Source organism: Balearica regulorum, chromosome 3 (assembly GCF_011004875.1).
Source record: "Balearica regulorum gibbericeps isolate bBalReg1 chromosome 3, bBalReg1.pri, whole genome shotgun sequence".
Lineage (NCBI taxonomy): Eukaryota > Metazoa > Chordata > Aves > Gruiformes > Gruidae > Balearica > Balearica regulorum.
This window is the reverse complement of record NC_046186.1, coordinates 116,654,975-116,669,490: the sequence shown is the minus strand read 5'-3', so window position 1 is coordinate 116,669,490 and position 14,516 is coordinate 116,654,975. Positions and strand designations below refer to the sequence as shown.

At 45.8% G+C, this 14,516-nt stretch overlaps 1 protein-coding gene and 1 long non-coding RNA gene across 2 annotated transcripts in view; one reads left to right on the top strand and one right to left on the bottom strand.

Annotated features, from left to right (window-relative positions):
• Positions 1 to 3,021: 3,021 nt before the first annotated feature.
• LOC142601226 (uncharacterized) overlaps positions 3,022 to 14,516 on the top strand; it is a 409,261-nt gene continuing 397,766 nt past the window's right edge. Inside the window, exon 1 of the mRNA XM_075750017.1 lies at positions 3,022 to 3,095. Coding sequence (XP_075606132.1) covers positions 3,022 to 3,095 — 74 coding nt within the window. The remainder of the gene's footprint in view (positions 3,096 to 14,516) is intronic.
• Positions 9,236 to 14,516, bottom strand: part of LOC142601338 (uncharacterized) — a 9,075-nt gene continuing 3,794 nt past the window's right edge. Inside the window, exons 3-4 of the long non-coding RNA XR_012834939.1 lie at positions 14,423 to 14,516; positions 9,236 to 9,547 (exon numbers count right to left, since the gene is read on the bottom strand). The exon at positions 14,423 to 14,516 is cut by the window's right edge and continues 22 nt beyond it. This is a non-coding gene — a long non-coding RNA (uncharacterized LOC142601338). The remainder of the gene's footprint in view (positions 9,548 to 14,422) is intronic.

Sequence of the window (14,516 nt, the reverse complement as noted above, 5' to 3'; positions counted from 1 at the left end):
CTGGTTGACAAGGTTCATCACGTCGCCTCGTATTTCTCCCGGACATGTTTTTGTCTTGCTGCGTGTGGCCTTGTCCTGCCCGCAGAAATACCGCGGTGGTCTCTGGCAGGATCCAGCAGCCTTTGGAGGGACGTGCCGGATCCGGGGACACCCGGTGCTCGACTCGCCTGCTGCAGCAAGGTCATGCATTTTAACAAGACGCCGCCGATCCCCTTTTTAAAGGGCATTGATTATGTTTTGTTAAAATGGGCTTTGAACTCGGCTGACCCTTTGCCAGTAGGACATTTCAGGGCTTTTTTTCCTGCCTGGACCACACTTGACACCTGTTGGCAAACACGGCTGCAAATGCCGCTGCGAGAAACCCGCGTCCAAGCTCAAAACTAAGTTGCTTGATGTTTTTCCTGAGAGCAAAGACATAGCAGAATTTGGTGGCTTCTTTAGTTAATAAAAAGAAAAAAAATACAACTTTGTTTTTCCTTATCAAAATGGGGGAAAAAAACCACCCTATAGACAAAAGAAGCAGAAGGAGAGCTGTAATGGAAATAAAATTGACAGCCTCTCAAAACTCAGGTGGCACTTTCCATTTCCAGTTAATTACAGTTTTAATTACATGGCTTCTTGTGACTCCTTGATACCTAATAAACTAGACTCTGTGGGGCGGCAAAGTTGAGTTTTGCTTGAACTGCAGGTGTAAGGCTCAGCATGAAACATAAATCAACTTCTTAAACATGTTCCCAGGGTGTGTTCAGGCTTTTTCTTCCTATTCGCTTGTAAAAATCACATCTTTTCACCATTGTTGGTTAAAAAAAAAAAAAAGATTGAAGCTACAATGCAGCGAGTACTACCTTTGTGTCTTTGGATATAAAAATCCCCTTTTAGTAGGGAAAAAAAGGCTTTTTTTTTTTAACTTCAGGTCTGCTAAATTTTAAAAGAGTGATGCATTACCCATATAGACCCTCTCTCATTATCGTTTTGTTAGGGGGGGTGCATAAGATAGAAGAGGAAAGTACATTAGCAGCATGAAAGCGAGGGGAGATTGGTATGTGGAAAATAAAGAGACATTCAGCCAGTAGGAGCTGACACTTCTGAAGGTTTTGAAAACAGAGAGCGCCTGTTTATTCTTTGTGTGTTATGCCGTGGAAATCTGTGCTCCAGTCAGGTTCAAGCGCAGTGCCATATATTACCCATGAGCAGGGTAACACGCTGATGACCTGTTGCAGCAAAAAGCTGGAGACAAATATAGTCCAGAAGTTCCCGTTGTTCTCAGTCGCGGGACATCTGATGGGGCCACGAGTCTGCGGCAGGGAGCTCTCCTGTCACGACAGTCGATGGGGATTTCAGTGGAAGATCGCTCATCTTCCCTCTTTCCCAAACCAAACAAAATTGTTTTAAAATGGGGAGGGGGAGAAAAAAGGAGAGGAGGAAAAGAGGCAGGAGAGCTTCACAGATGACATTCGGATGTCGGTGCAAAACATGAGAAATGAGGTTTATGTGCGGGACATGAGTGTATCAACAAGTCCTTAACCTGTGAGACACAATTTTCGAAGGACTTTTTTTTTTTAATGTCTTCTTATTAGTTTTATCTTCAGCTTGTGATTTGTCTGCTGAAGTAGTGGTTTTACATGAGTGCAAAAAAAAAGTATATTCATTATGAATGGCAAAGGAGAGCTCTGGGACATACCCACCTGGTTAGCAACTTCCCATGCCCTGTAAGGGAAAGGTGGGAGAAATTGTGATGTCCTGCCTGCCTGTCAACATGACTTTTTGATTTATGAGTTTTTCCTATTGCTGATTACCTGAAGTATTGCTGTTGCGCTACTCCTTGGCTGGAGCAAGCGTGCTGAAGCCAGCTGAGGGTCTTTCTCACACCTCCAAGAGCTTCATGACCATCCTCCTTGCTGTCCGCCCATCTCCCCATGGCACATCCCAGCCTTGGGCCCTGTCCAGTGAACCTTGCTGACATCTCACTGACACCCATGGTGCTCAGAGCCACCTGAGGCACAAAATCATCTTCCTAAATAAAACTGTCATATGGCTTGGATAGAGAAGGCAGCTTTCAACCTTACCTTCAATAGAAATCTTGCCTGAAAGAATCTCCCTGTAAACTAGACTTGTCCGGCATCATTTCACCTTGATGTCCCGTCGATGAGGATTCCTGGTTGTTGTTGCTGTTATTATTATTAAAGCTCATAATCTTCATTCTTTTTCACAGTCTGGCTGCTCTATCTTCTCTGCATCTGCATTGGTTATTTACCTGAACAATTGCACTTGCAAAGCACAGGTTTCTCTCAGATCAATATTGTGTTCAGTCCCTCGGGTATAAACGTCTTGTACTCTCACGGGCTGTTTGCATGCAGTGTTTGGGCAGCTCACAGCAAAAATGTGGGGAGTTGGATTGTGGTCTGCAATTTCTGCATGATGTTACAGGTGTTAGCTGATGGAAAAAAAACCCCAAAGATACTCTTTTTTTAAAGGCTAGCGTAGCTTCAACCATGACAGCATGGCATGGTTTGGGGAAAGGTGTGTGATACAGCACAAAGCAAGTCCAGCAGCACTGTGTCCTGACTGCAGCATTCTGTTGGCTTTTGGTGTCTGAGGACACGTTGCCCAGGTGGCCCCCCAGTGACAACCTCTGCTGTCAGGTGCAGGCTATAAATTTTCCACCAGAACCATCTTGCAGCAGAGACTTGCAACTCCATTTAAACAAAAAGGCAGGCCACAGAAAAGGTTAACTTTTGGGAAGATAAGGAAAGCCTAAAATAGCCAAAAAAAAATCATCTATTTTTCAACTCCACTTGTCCATATCTCCCCTGTGGGAGGTGCAGAGGGAAGGCACCGCTTGGGCTGGACCCCACAACCAGATGGTCTTTTCTTCAAGCACTTCTGCAGCCCCAAGCAAAAGTCATTGCTGCTTCTCTTTGCAAAAAGCTAGCTGGATCTATGAAGGTACTGCTCTTCTCTTCAAATCCCTCCATCAAAACCTACTCCTGCTTTGACACCTGTAGCAGAAACTGAGGGCGGATGGGGATATTTAACATGCAGTTTGTCTATGTCTATGTATATCCACGCTGTATAATGTATACCGCCACTTTCGTGTTGCCTGGTCCACACAGGTGTCATCGTGACATGGGCTTTTGTGCCAGTCATGGTCCTGGAGGACCTCAGTACCATGGATCCCCAATGCTTTGCAGCCTAAATCATGAAACCGGAGCAGGCACACAGCGGACAGACAGCTCAGTGTCTTTAAATACCAGCGTTTTAACTCCGAAAATTAACTGGGGAAGCAAGAAACCGAACCCTACAGCCAAGCAGGAATTTGCAAGAGGAGAAAAAGAATTCCTCCTGCCTCCCTCCCAAATAAAGTGTTTCATCATCTTTTTCAATTATTCCTGGTTTTATTTTTGAAACCACACAGACAGGCAATTATAGCATTTTGTATACTTTCATATATAGTTTTTCCAGAGTGGGAAAGTCAGGGTAAAATTAAGGGAGCTAGGGAAAGGGAGGAGAGTGGGGAAGGAGAATGGCAGGAATTTAAAAGATAAAAGGTTAAAAAAACGCCAAAAACTTGAATGTCTCTCATTCCAGCACTCCAAGTGGTGTTGAGAGCAAGAAGAAAGAGGACGAAAAAAATCAAATATCCAAAAGGTTTTGTTCACAACAAAGAAATGAAGCAAAACTTTCCAGCTGAAACAGAGCATGTGTTTTGTTTGCTCCAAAATGCTTCCTGTGGTGGACAAGGAGGAAAAGAGATGTGTGCGTGTCGGAGAGGGGGAGAGGCCACTTGTTTCTGTGTGTATTGAGCTGCCTCTCCCTAGAGATGCAGGCAGCACCCGCCAGCTTCTTGGGAGTGTAACCACGAACGAAATGCAAGGGTGAATGACTGGAGAAAGCTGCTGCATCGGGCTGGAGCAAGTGCAAGGAGAAGTTAAGGAGCATCCTACAGAGAATACATCCCTGCAGCGCTACTGGTCCCATCATGGAGGGGGAGGGTGGTGGCGGCACCACGGGAACAGCAGCGTAGCGTGCATTAAACCATATGCCACCAACCCATATGTCAATGCGGTCTGAAGTCTTTCAAGGCGGTTCCAACTTGGAAAAGGCTTGAAAAGTTTTCAACCGGGGTTTTTATGGTCTGCTGAAACACAAATGACCATTTTTCATTCTACAGGGAAAGTTTATCTGGAGGAAGGCGGGCGAGAGGCAGCCACCCTCAGCCCCAGCCGCCTGGTTCCTGCTCCCGAGCCGGGTAGAGGAAGCATCACAGTGTGGGGAGCATATTTCTTCCCCAGTTGTTGGCAAGCTGTGCTTTAATAACGGCGTAACAGATAGTGCATGAAGGAACATTAGCCACAAAAACGATCCCGTTGGGAAAGAAGCTTGAAGAGGTTTTTCTTTCTGAACTTGACACCAGGGCTGGGAACCCGGTGCACATCTGTGCAAACCTGCCCAAGAACAGGAGGGATCAGGCTCTGGAGATCTCGTCCTCGCTTGAGGCAACCCTGCCAAGGTGGGGTGGACTTAGCTGGGGATGGGGTTTTTTTTTTCCACCTCATGCCAGGATGGAGTATGGGGCTCCAGAGCTGCAGCGAGGCATGGGGGCTCGTGGTGGGGAGAAATGCACAACCGTGGCTCTGCAAGGGGATGGGCTGAATGGAGAAAGGGTGATGGGAAGAGCAGTGGCACCATCCTTGTGGCTGCAGGAGCTGTTGGCCATGCCTTGGGTCACCAGCACCCTCAGCCCTTGACTGCTGCACTGGGTCATATTGCTCACCTCCCTATATCAGACACAGGCACGGTGGTGGGGCATGGTACCGAGGAATCTTCATCCCCTCAGTCCTGTTTGGGGTATCATTCGTTCAAATGGTGTACAACATGAAGAAGCAGCATTGGCTTGAAGCAAAAGCTGGTGAGATCCAAAAGGCACTGAATAAAATGGCTGGGGGGAAAAAAAAAATCCACTCGCTCACTGTTTTACTTACCTGTAAAACGTTATGGCTAACTGCAAGGTGAAATGTCCAACTACATGGCAGGCATCTGGACTTTCTTATGAGTCGCATGTTTGTTGGTGTTTTTTTCTTCTAAATTCTGCTCCTGGCATCTTGAAATTAAGGGAGAAAAGCAGTTTCCAGGAAAATGTAAGAGTACCAACCCTATTAGTTCAGGAAAAAAAAACCCAAACAAACAAACAAAAAAACCCCAAAACCAAAAAACCCAACCCAAACCAAAACCTAAAAATTGAAAAAACAAAGAGGAATAACATACCCCAACACTGCCCTGAATCTTTCTCTCCTTTAATCTCATGGATTTGGAGAGAGCTTTGTGATTCCTGAAGATCCCAGCTCGTGGTCTGTATAAAGCCGGGCTGAAAGATGCATCACAGCAATGGAAAAATGCTCTGAGAGATGGTCACGTACCGACCTCAGAGCAACTGAAGAGCACAGAGAGAATAACAGACCATCCAGCAGTGTTCCTACCCACGGGAAATGCTGCAGACCTATTGCCTTAGAGGATCTATTATCTTCTGGTTAAAGAAGTCTATCTATTGTTTTAACCAGCTTACCTTTTTTTAAGATGGTCCCTCACAAACTTGGTCCTAGCTCACTTGAACAATCCTAGTTTTTAACTTTTAGGGGGGGCGTGACTTAGGATTTACTAGATAGCTATGGCAAGCCTAATGTAATAAAAGTCTGACATATGTGATGTGTATAGGCTACTGTATTGTAAATATTTTGTAAGTTATATGGAAAAAAAGAACGTATAGGGGTTGCAGAAATCATATTAAAGCAACTAAGTAAATACAAAGAAGGTTAAAGTGTCTAACTCTATATGGTAGAAAGGATAAAGCAAACCAGATCTCTTTTCTAGATACTTTTTCCATGTACAGCATAACTGGGCTGCATAAAAATAAGGCAAGTATTTAAGACAGGCAAAAAAAAAAAAAAAAAAGAGGGAGAGATCTAAAGCATTTGGTTGGCATTGATAGCAATCATTTCAAAAAGCCCTGGAACATTTAAAGAGAATTAGAAAGGATTTTGCTGAAATCAAAGGGAGAGCACTTTCCATGGCTGGACGTGTATTTGGGTATCTGCAAACTGATTACATCAGAGTGAGCAGAACAGCCTTGATCATCCAGGACTTTAAAATCAGAAGAAAAGAGTTTTCCTGTTTGGGCTCTTTTTTTCTCACTCACACATCTTATGGCTTTCATTCTTCTGACTACTTGATGGTAAAGTAACATTTATTTTGGCACAGAGGCTTGCAGAGCGCTTTGAAAGGCCCTGCGGGTCGAGCAGCTACAGTGCATGCTGAACCCGGGGCGGGGGGAGCAAACCTGGAAATATTTAGGTTTACCTTGGGAATCACTCTGGGGGTCTTTTTTTTTTTTCTTCATCTTAACCTAAGTTTTGTTTTTAAAGAAGAAGTGGATACCTTCACGCTTCACCGCAATATCCGCTGTGGTGCAGACAGGGCTCCTGGCTCGCCGCCTCGCCGGCCCGCCATTCCTTCGGCAATGCCAATCCCATAACCAGCTCTCCTGCCGCGCGAGCCAAAAAAAGGTTTTCGCAAGGGTTTTGCCATCACAGGCAATTTACCCATGGTGTCAGCCAGCAGGGAGAGGGCGATCAAGCCCCCCTACACCCTGGCTTGCCCTCATTTCCTTCACGCCGGTGGCCTTGGCCGTCTTGGCACTTTGCTCCAGTCCCCCTGGCTGGGTGGAAGGGAGCTGTGATGGTGCCTTGCTCCGTCGTCCTGTGCCGAGGGTGTATTTCTGTTTGGGGAAAAATAAGACTGTGGAGGAGAGTGAGGCAAAATGTTGGAGCCAACCTTAAGCCCCACTGATGCCAAGAGGGACATCTCCTCCCCACACTCCCTCCGTGGGATGGCACTCGCCAGCCCCCTGGGAGCTGGTTTGGCGTGTGAAGCCTGCCGAAAACATTTCCCATTTGTTGTTTCTTTTTCTCTTTGTTTTTTTTTTTTTTTAGAGTTTTTATTTTTAGCTTTCTCCTGGCCTAGGCAATGGGTTTGGCCAGCGGGAGGTGTGGGAGCAGGGGAGAGGGGACTGTGGCAGAGGGGAGCGGGAGGGAGACCCTCCCCTCGCGCAAGGGCTCGCATTGGTGGGGTGCTCCCTGCCGGCCCCACGCCTCGCTCCTCCCACCCAGCCATGGACAGAGGAGGGACACGGGGCCATGGGATGAGATCAACTGAATAGTGAGAACTGGGGGGTGGGGAGAGTTGAGGGGTGCGGTGCTTTTTTGTTCACTTAAGTCCCAACATGTGTTTGATAGAAATTTTAAAGCTGGAAATCTAGGGTGAGCGTGGGAGTGACGTACAGCAAATCCAATGCAAACAGGCAAAAATGAAAATGAAATTACTTTCATCCCCCCCTTTCTACCACCTCTATGTTGTCAAATTCAGTAAACAAACGTACAAGGTAAGCCCGTTCCCAGCAGAGCTGGCAAGAGCCTTTCCTTACTGTTTGATGGGACTGCAATGAAAACCTGAGCTGTTTTTAGGTCGGGGAATGTATTTTCTTGTCATTTCCTCTAGTGATGTTTCTAAGTCATGCATGAGATCTACAGCACCTAGGAAACGTATTTTTACACCCTCCTGTGGATTCCTGCTGCGACCCATGGAAGAGGAGACAATCCTGCATGGGGTCCGGTGGGATGCTGTGTTACCCAGAGCCGGTGCCCAGGGTACCGAGGGCGCTTGGCCACACATCTTCTCACATGAGTGTGTCTCAGCTCCAGCCTGCCACCCAGAAGCCTGATTTTATGGAGAAGGAGGGGTAGAAAAACCTCCATTCCCACTGCTCATGGAAAGCAAATACCGGTGCGAAGAGTGCTGATTCACCTATTAAAATAGGCACTTTTTTTTTTTTCAGATTTTTTTCTTTTTGCGGTATTTTCCCTGCTACAATTTTCATCCTAAATAATGCTAACCCATCTCACTGCTACCGACAGAGAGGCTTTACAGTGCTATGGAGAACTATTTTGAAGGTACAAATCACTTGACCTAAAGACTCTCCCTGGAGTGTCAGTGCTGTGCACTACATTTTCACTCTGCCAAACCCTTTATTTAGCACATGCTAAAGAACATTTAACATTTAAAGATCCCCTCTGTACATCCTCTAAATGTCTCCATCCTTTACTTTTAGATTAATATGTCTTCTGTGAAAATGAGATAATTGATTACAGAGCCGTATTATTTACAAATGAAGTGTTGTTCATGTATTGACCTTTCATTTCTATAGCTCAATACTAGTCCTTGTACAGCATTTTTAATTAGCAAAATGGTAACTGAATTAGAAGAAAAGGGGGGGGGGGGGAAGAGCTTATGTGGATCCTTTTAATAAAAGGGAACTTTAAGATGACTTGCACATTTAAAATTACAAAAATTAATATTTGGTCAGATTCTACATCCAAAATCTCTGCTTGGAAAGAGAAAGAAATCGCCTTCTGTTTCCAAAGGCGCTGGAAGCAGAAATGCAGGAGGAAGGGGCTGATCAATAGACACAAGTGAGCATTTGCCCCTCATCCTGGTCCAGTGGCTCTTCTGCACCGGGGGATTAATTTCAGCCCAATCTCCTTGATGAGCGACCAGCAAAGCCCACCTTAGCATTGCAAGATGAATGGCACCGATAGAGTCAGGGGCCTTGGGCACGTACAGAAAAGGAAAGCTCCCAAAACTATGATGCTAGAAATGTTGAAGATGCTAGAAACGCCAAAGAGGCGAAGCTCAGTAAATCCACCCTCCTGCAGCAGACCAGAGGCTACCCGGTCTGTCCGAACCAGCCTGTAGAGCCAGGCGGGATTAAATACCGGCGCAGCCCGTATCTCTGGTGGGTTGGGCAGTGACCGGTCTGGGCAGCCCTTCTGAGCCCCATCCCCAGCCTTGCACTTAACAGCCATGAGCTCAGGATGGCTCCAACTCAGCTGAGAGAGGGATAAAGAGTAAGGAAGTAGGAAGAAAAGATGAAATACGGCGCAAACATAGTCCATGGGAGTTTGAGGTTTAAAAAGAAATCTGTTCTGCTCGGGAAGGGGAAGGATACCTTGTGAGAGCCACAAGCAGGCTTGGGAAAGCTTTGGATTTCAAGAATAATCAGGAAAAACCTTTCCTGCTGCGAGTATGACATAGTCCTCATGTAAATGCGTCGGTCTGTTTGTGTCTGGTTTAGTTTGACCCCTTAAATGAGTAACTGTTTCTAATGAAGCCAGGGATTTTGACGGGACGAAGATGTGCCGAAGGCGGGCAGCTATCTGTGGCGTGCAAGCCAAGCTGCTCACGATGCTGGTCAAAGGTGGCGATGGTTGTGACACGCAGGAAGCACAAACCTTGGCAATGCTTTAATTTCCACTAATACAAGCAGACAAACAAACAAACAAAAAAAATCATCTAAATTTAGCTGGACCGTGTGCTTCTAATAAAATGCCAAACAGGCAGAGCAGACCTCAGGTTGATTCCACCACCCTTCTCCAGGAAGGTGAAGGAGGGTTTTCCACATGGACTTCAATGCATTCAGACCCATGAATATAAATACCTGAAATATAAAGCAAATAATTTCATTTCTCAGTAACAATGCTGTTAGTTAATATCCTTACAGCTATAAAGGAAGTATTGTAACTGCAGAAGAGGGATTTTTATACATATATATATATATATTTTTATTAATGCAACAGAAGCATATTAAAAATGTCTGTCTTTGCAAGTCTGGAGAAAAATACTAGGCTGGACTAAGGTCATCCAGGAAGGACAGAAGACAGTAATGGAGGGAAGGCTTTAAGGGTGTTTTTAGCATCCTATGGATGCTGATAAACAGTATACATCACTCTTCAGATGGTTTGTTTGGGGAAACTTTTATCCCGGTACACACGGACTTACACGCGACATCCACTGAACCTATGAAAAAGAAAAAGAATGTTCTCTTTGGGGAATATGACCGTGCTGCTTTGCTGGCTAAATTGTTTGCAGCATGTACTTTGACCGAGGGAAACTTAGCTACCATTTTCTTGCTAAGGGGCTGATCCTCTAAGTGTTATCATCTTCTGAGCCCAGCAGTGATACCCCATTCTTACTCCTATTAAATGACGTCACAAGGAACAAAATTAAATGTATATTCAATATAGCTGAAACAATTCCACCGTTTGTAGTCGGATGTCCCACGCAAGCTAAATGGTTCATCGAGGACACAACCCACACTATGATTTTGCAGGAGGCTGCAGCAGGCTCCCGGCATCCCCAGCTTGTGGCTGTCCCCATGCCTGCGCAGAAAAGTCCCTAAATGGGGCCCAGCCACCCCAAATGACCAAATTTGAGCCCTCACCACAGCTGGAAATAGGAGATGGGGGGGGGCTGCTGCTTGAGCACAATATATCCCATACATCCAGCTCACTGGGCTAGGCAGGACACGGGGACCCCTCAGATGTGGAGCCAATAGGGAGCACTCTGGCTACCTGGGATTTTATAAATCTTTCAGCTATCAGTCTTTCAGAGCTCCAAATGCAAAATCCAGCAGCCCGGGATATCATGTGGATTTATGACTTGGGATTTATGAACTGGTCTGGATAAAATAAGAACTGCCTTGACTTTTTTTTTTTTTTTTTTGAGGTTTGAGGAAAAGAAATAGTAAAAAATGAAGACCTGATTTTTCTTTTTCCCCCTTTTCAAAGTTTGCTGTTTATACAAATGAAGATGTTTTGTATATATTCAATTATTTTGATTTTCTTTCTTACCTGTGTGCTTCCTGGGGCTGGAAGCAGAGCAGTACAAGAAACACTGCTCTCGCAGGGTTTCCTGCCTGGCAGGAATCGCCCAAGAAAACATGATCTCGAGGCACTCCCAGTCCCGCTCCTGGAGTTCGGAAAAGTGTCGGTAAATGTTTAGGGAGAGTTCTGGGTGTTTCCCAATAACTCCCCACAATGCCACTGCTCCAGCTCTCTCCTGCTTTCATCACTTTTTTTTTTTTTAGCTAATTTTGCAACCCCTGTTATTTTTCATTGTGGCAAGTTGGTTTTTTAGGTGTGCATGTGTGTAGAACACGTACATGTTGTACACGTGTGTACGCTTGTGTATGTAAGTGTACTCATGTGTACATGTGCGCATATTAATGCGTGTACATGTGCACAGCTCTAAATAGGCATTGACTATATATACATGCGTATACAGGTACACACATATATATGTACACCTGTATACGTGTACACGTGTGTATGTATATATGTACACACACATAGATGTACATACAATTACATGCCTATTTACAGCTGTATAAACATACAGATTTATGAGAGTATTATGGATGGTATGTATATTAATCGTTTGATTAGAAACCACTATCCCTTTTTATTAATATTATTGAACTGTATGTATTTTGCAGGAGAGCCCATCCCAAAGGACTTTCTATCCTTATCTGTAACTTATGGCCTTCCTTTCAATTTTGCTCATTTTATTAAAAAAAAAAAAAAAAAAAAAAAAAAAAAAGATGGTATTTACCTTGGTCAGGAGGAAAAAAACTGTTCAGATACATTTTTACCACCTCTTTTGAGTGACCCTTTTGTACCTCTGCCCACAGTTTCTGGATGATTTTCTTTCTGCAATCCTGCGTTAGCTCTCTCTTCTTTCTTTTATGGCTCAAGATACTCCTTTGGAAAAACCCAACCAAATATATAGCCCCAGCCTTTCGGCCTACCACCGTCCCCATCCCCTCGGCCACAGACTTATCCACATACTAGCACTGCCAGCCCGTGCCAACACCTTCACCCCGGGTTGCTGAAACCTTTGCGTGCATCCTTCGCCTCCTCCCACGTCGAGCTGGTACCACGTAGATGCTGTGTCTAACCTCAACGTGAGAGCTGCACACGCCGGTGAGCACCTCCTAGGGCTTCTGCCGGCCTTTTAAGAAGTCAAGTGTGGGCTTTGCTAATTCCCGGGGCTGTATGGGGAGAAAAAGCCAGGGAGGGCAGCGTGATGGAGGATGCTTTGGTCCCCTTCTCCTGGGGGGTGAGATGCATCTCCTGGGAGATGCACCCCAGCTGCAGAGAGAATGCCACACCAGCACTGGAGAAATGGGGACGATGCTCCTGAAGAGTATGAATGTTGCTCTGCGCAGGAAGAACGAGCTTTTACATCACTTCTGGTGCCTGGATAACCTCAGGCGGAGGTGCTAGCCCCAGCTGAGGATTTCAAACCAGCCGACCAAACCCTCTCAGCCCCTAACCTGTGGACCACGCCTGGAAACGCAACAGGCTCAGGCAAAGAAATGTCAGCAGGTTACTCTTTGTGGGTCTTAAAGCAAAATGTTTTGCTTTGTTTTTAATTACAACACAATCAGAATGTAATGCAGCATGACTCGTGCCCCAGGAATAATTTGATTTGGAGATTTTGTTTTAAATAAAATTGAAGAGCCTAACCATGTCTCATAGCTAGATAAAATTGCTGTTTAAAAAAAAAAAAACCCACACCATTTTATTTTTTTAATTATTCAGTGTGAATTCTCTGATTGCCACCTCTTTTTACGCACAGAAATGATGTGGCGAGCATCACCAGATTTTGGGTGAGGAGGCCAGCAGACTGCTCCCCACCTATGCATGTCCCTAACCTCAGCTTTGGTTAAGAAAGTTTGCTGAGAATTTCATGTGAATTAATAAGATTTAATGAACGACGAGAGAGGTTGTGGTTAGGGACACATCTTTCTAGTTTTCACCTCATTGAGCATCTGTACCCCTTGTACCTCCAGTACTCACTGCTGTTCCCATTCAGGCACTGGGGGCATTTGGGGGAGGAAATTTGAAAAATAATTTTTCTTTGCCACAAGCCTTTTTCTGTCCACTTTTCACGCCACTGGCAGCCGGAGAAGGGCCGGTGGCTCTCGCTGTGACACTGGGGACGTGGGACCCTGCACCAGAGCGGGGCCGGGGAGGGCAGGAGGGGAGTCGCTGTGCCACGGGGACATGCTGAGCCTCTCGCCCCTCTCCCTGCAGCACCCAACACAAACAAAAGCCACCAAATTATTGTGCCCAGAGCGGCAGGATGACTAAAAGCATCTTTACTTGGCTGCTTGGTGCCGGTACGTGGCTCCTGCTCTCCCCGGTCCCGGTCCCATCTCCAGCGTGGTCTTGCCATTAAAAATTATCTCTCCATCTGAGGGCGAGGGAGGGGGCCAGGAGCAGGCTCTCGTGCAAGGCACTAAGTGTCTGGACCCCGCTAAGTTCAAAGGCACCCTCCCTCTCACCCCAAGGAGGGATGTAGCCGGCCGGAGGATGGCTGGAGGCCACACAGACGGGAAGGTATGTAACAATCCATTTATCACTTTGCAAATATTAGTGCTGCTCGCATTTGCTGCAGCAATATTTCTTCTTGGAAATTGGTGAAGTGAGTAATAACAATGTTATTTATTCTAAGACCTTGGAACTGAGAAGCAATAACAGGGGGGACGGTTTTCTTGAAAGCTTTGGAGGTGCTGGAAATAAAATTGGGGGGGGGGGAGGGGGGGGAGTAAATAGACCAACGAAGGTCTGGAGGAGAGAAAGCCATCAAAATATCTTGTTTAATTTCGTTGCCCCATAGGTAATAAAATGCATTTTGTAATGATTTATATATAAACAAGGAGGGGTGAGAGAAGGGGGAACATTTCAGATTCCTCTTTCGCTGGCACATCCCGCGAGGCAGCAGGAGCCTCCCTGCCTCTGCCCCTTAGGGCTTACCCCCAGCGCCCGCTGGACCTCAGGTTTTGTCTCCAGCAACGCACCTCCTTCGCCACAGAGTCTGCTTGTTCTCGTCTTTTTTTTTTTTTTCCCCCCCTTTTCTTTTCTTCCCCCCCCACCCCTCGCATCCCTTATCTGAATATATAAGGCTGCCCTTTGCTCAGATTTATGGGTTAGGGCAGCGCTGTGTGTATTTACAGTCTCCTGACCTGCAGACCTACAGCTGAACAAGAGCAGGAGGAAACCAGGGCCCGTTCCATAAACAGAGACAGATACGAGGGGGAGGCAGCAGGAATTGCGAGCAGCACTTAACATTTTTAACTATTTGGCCAAGCCAAGGAATTAGCGATTAGATTAGAGGCAAAGAAAAATGAGAAGCGGGGTTAAATATTTGGGGGGGTGGGGGGGGGCGGGGGGGAGGGCGGAGGGGGCGGCAACGACCGAAAGCAGCCCCTGGGTTTGACATGGGGAGAAATTAAAAGTTGTAGGGATTTTATAAAAGCTTTTCTGGGGCAAAAGGGAATAGGGATGAAAGCGAATCTCCAAAGCGTTTTAATCAAGCTGTGCTTTCCTTGGGTAGAGCCGAACAGCTCTTTTCAAGTCTAATTACCTTTTGAGGAGGTAGATTACTTAGTCTGTGTTTATTCAGGTACTAATTGCCTCAGATTAAGTAAAAAGAAAAACCTTACTCGACGATAATAAATATTTCTTACATCCGTATCTATCGGTTGGTTTGTCGGCAGAAATTCAGTGCAGACGAGACATATTTCAAAGGGGCCGGAGAATTACTCGACTTCTCCGAGGTGA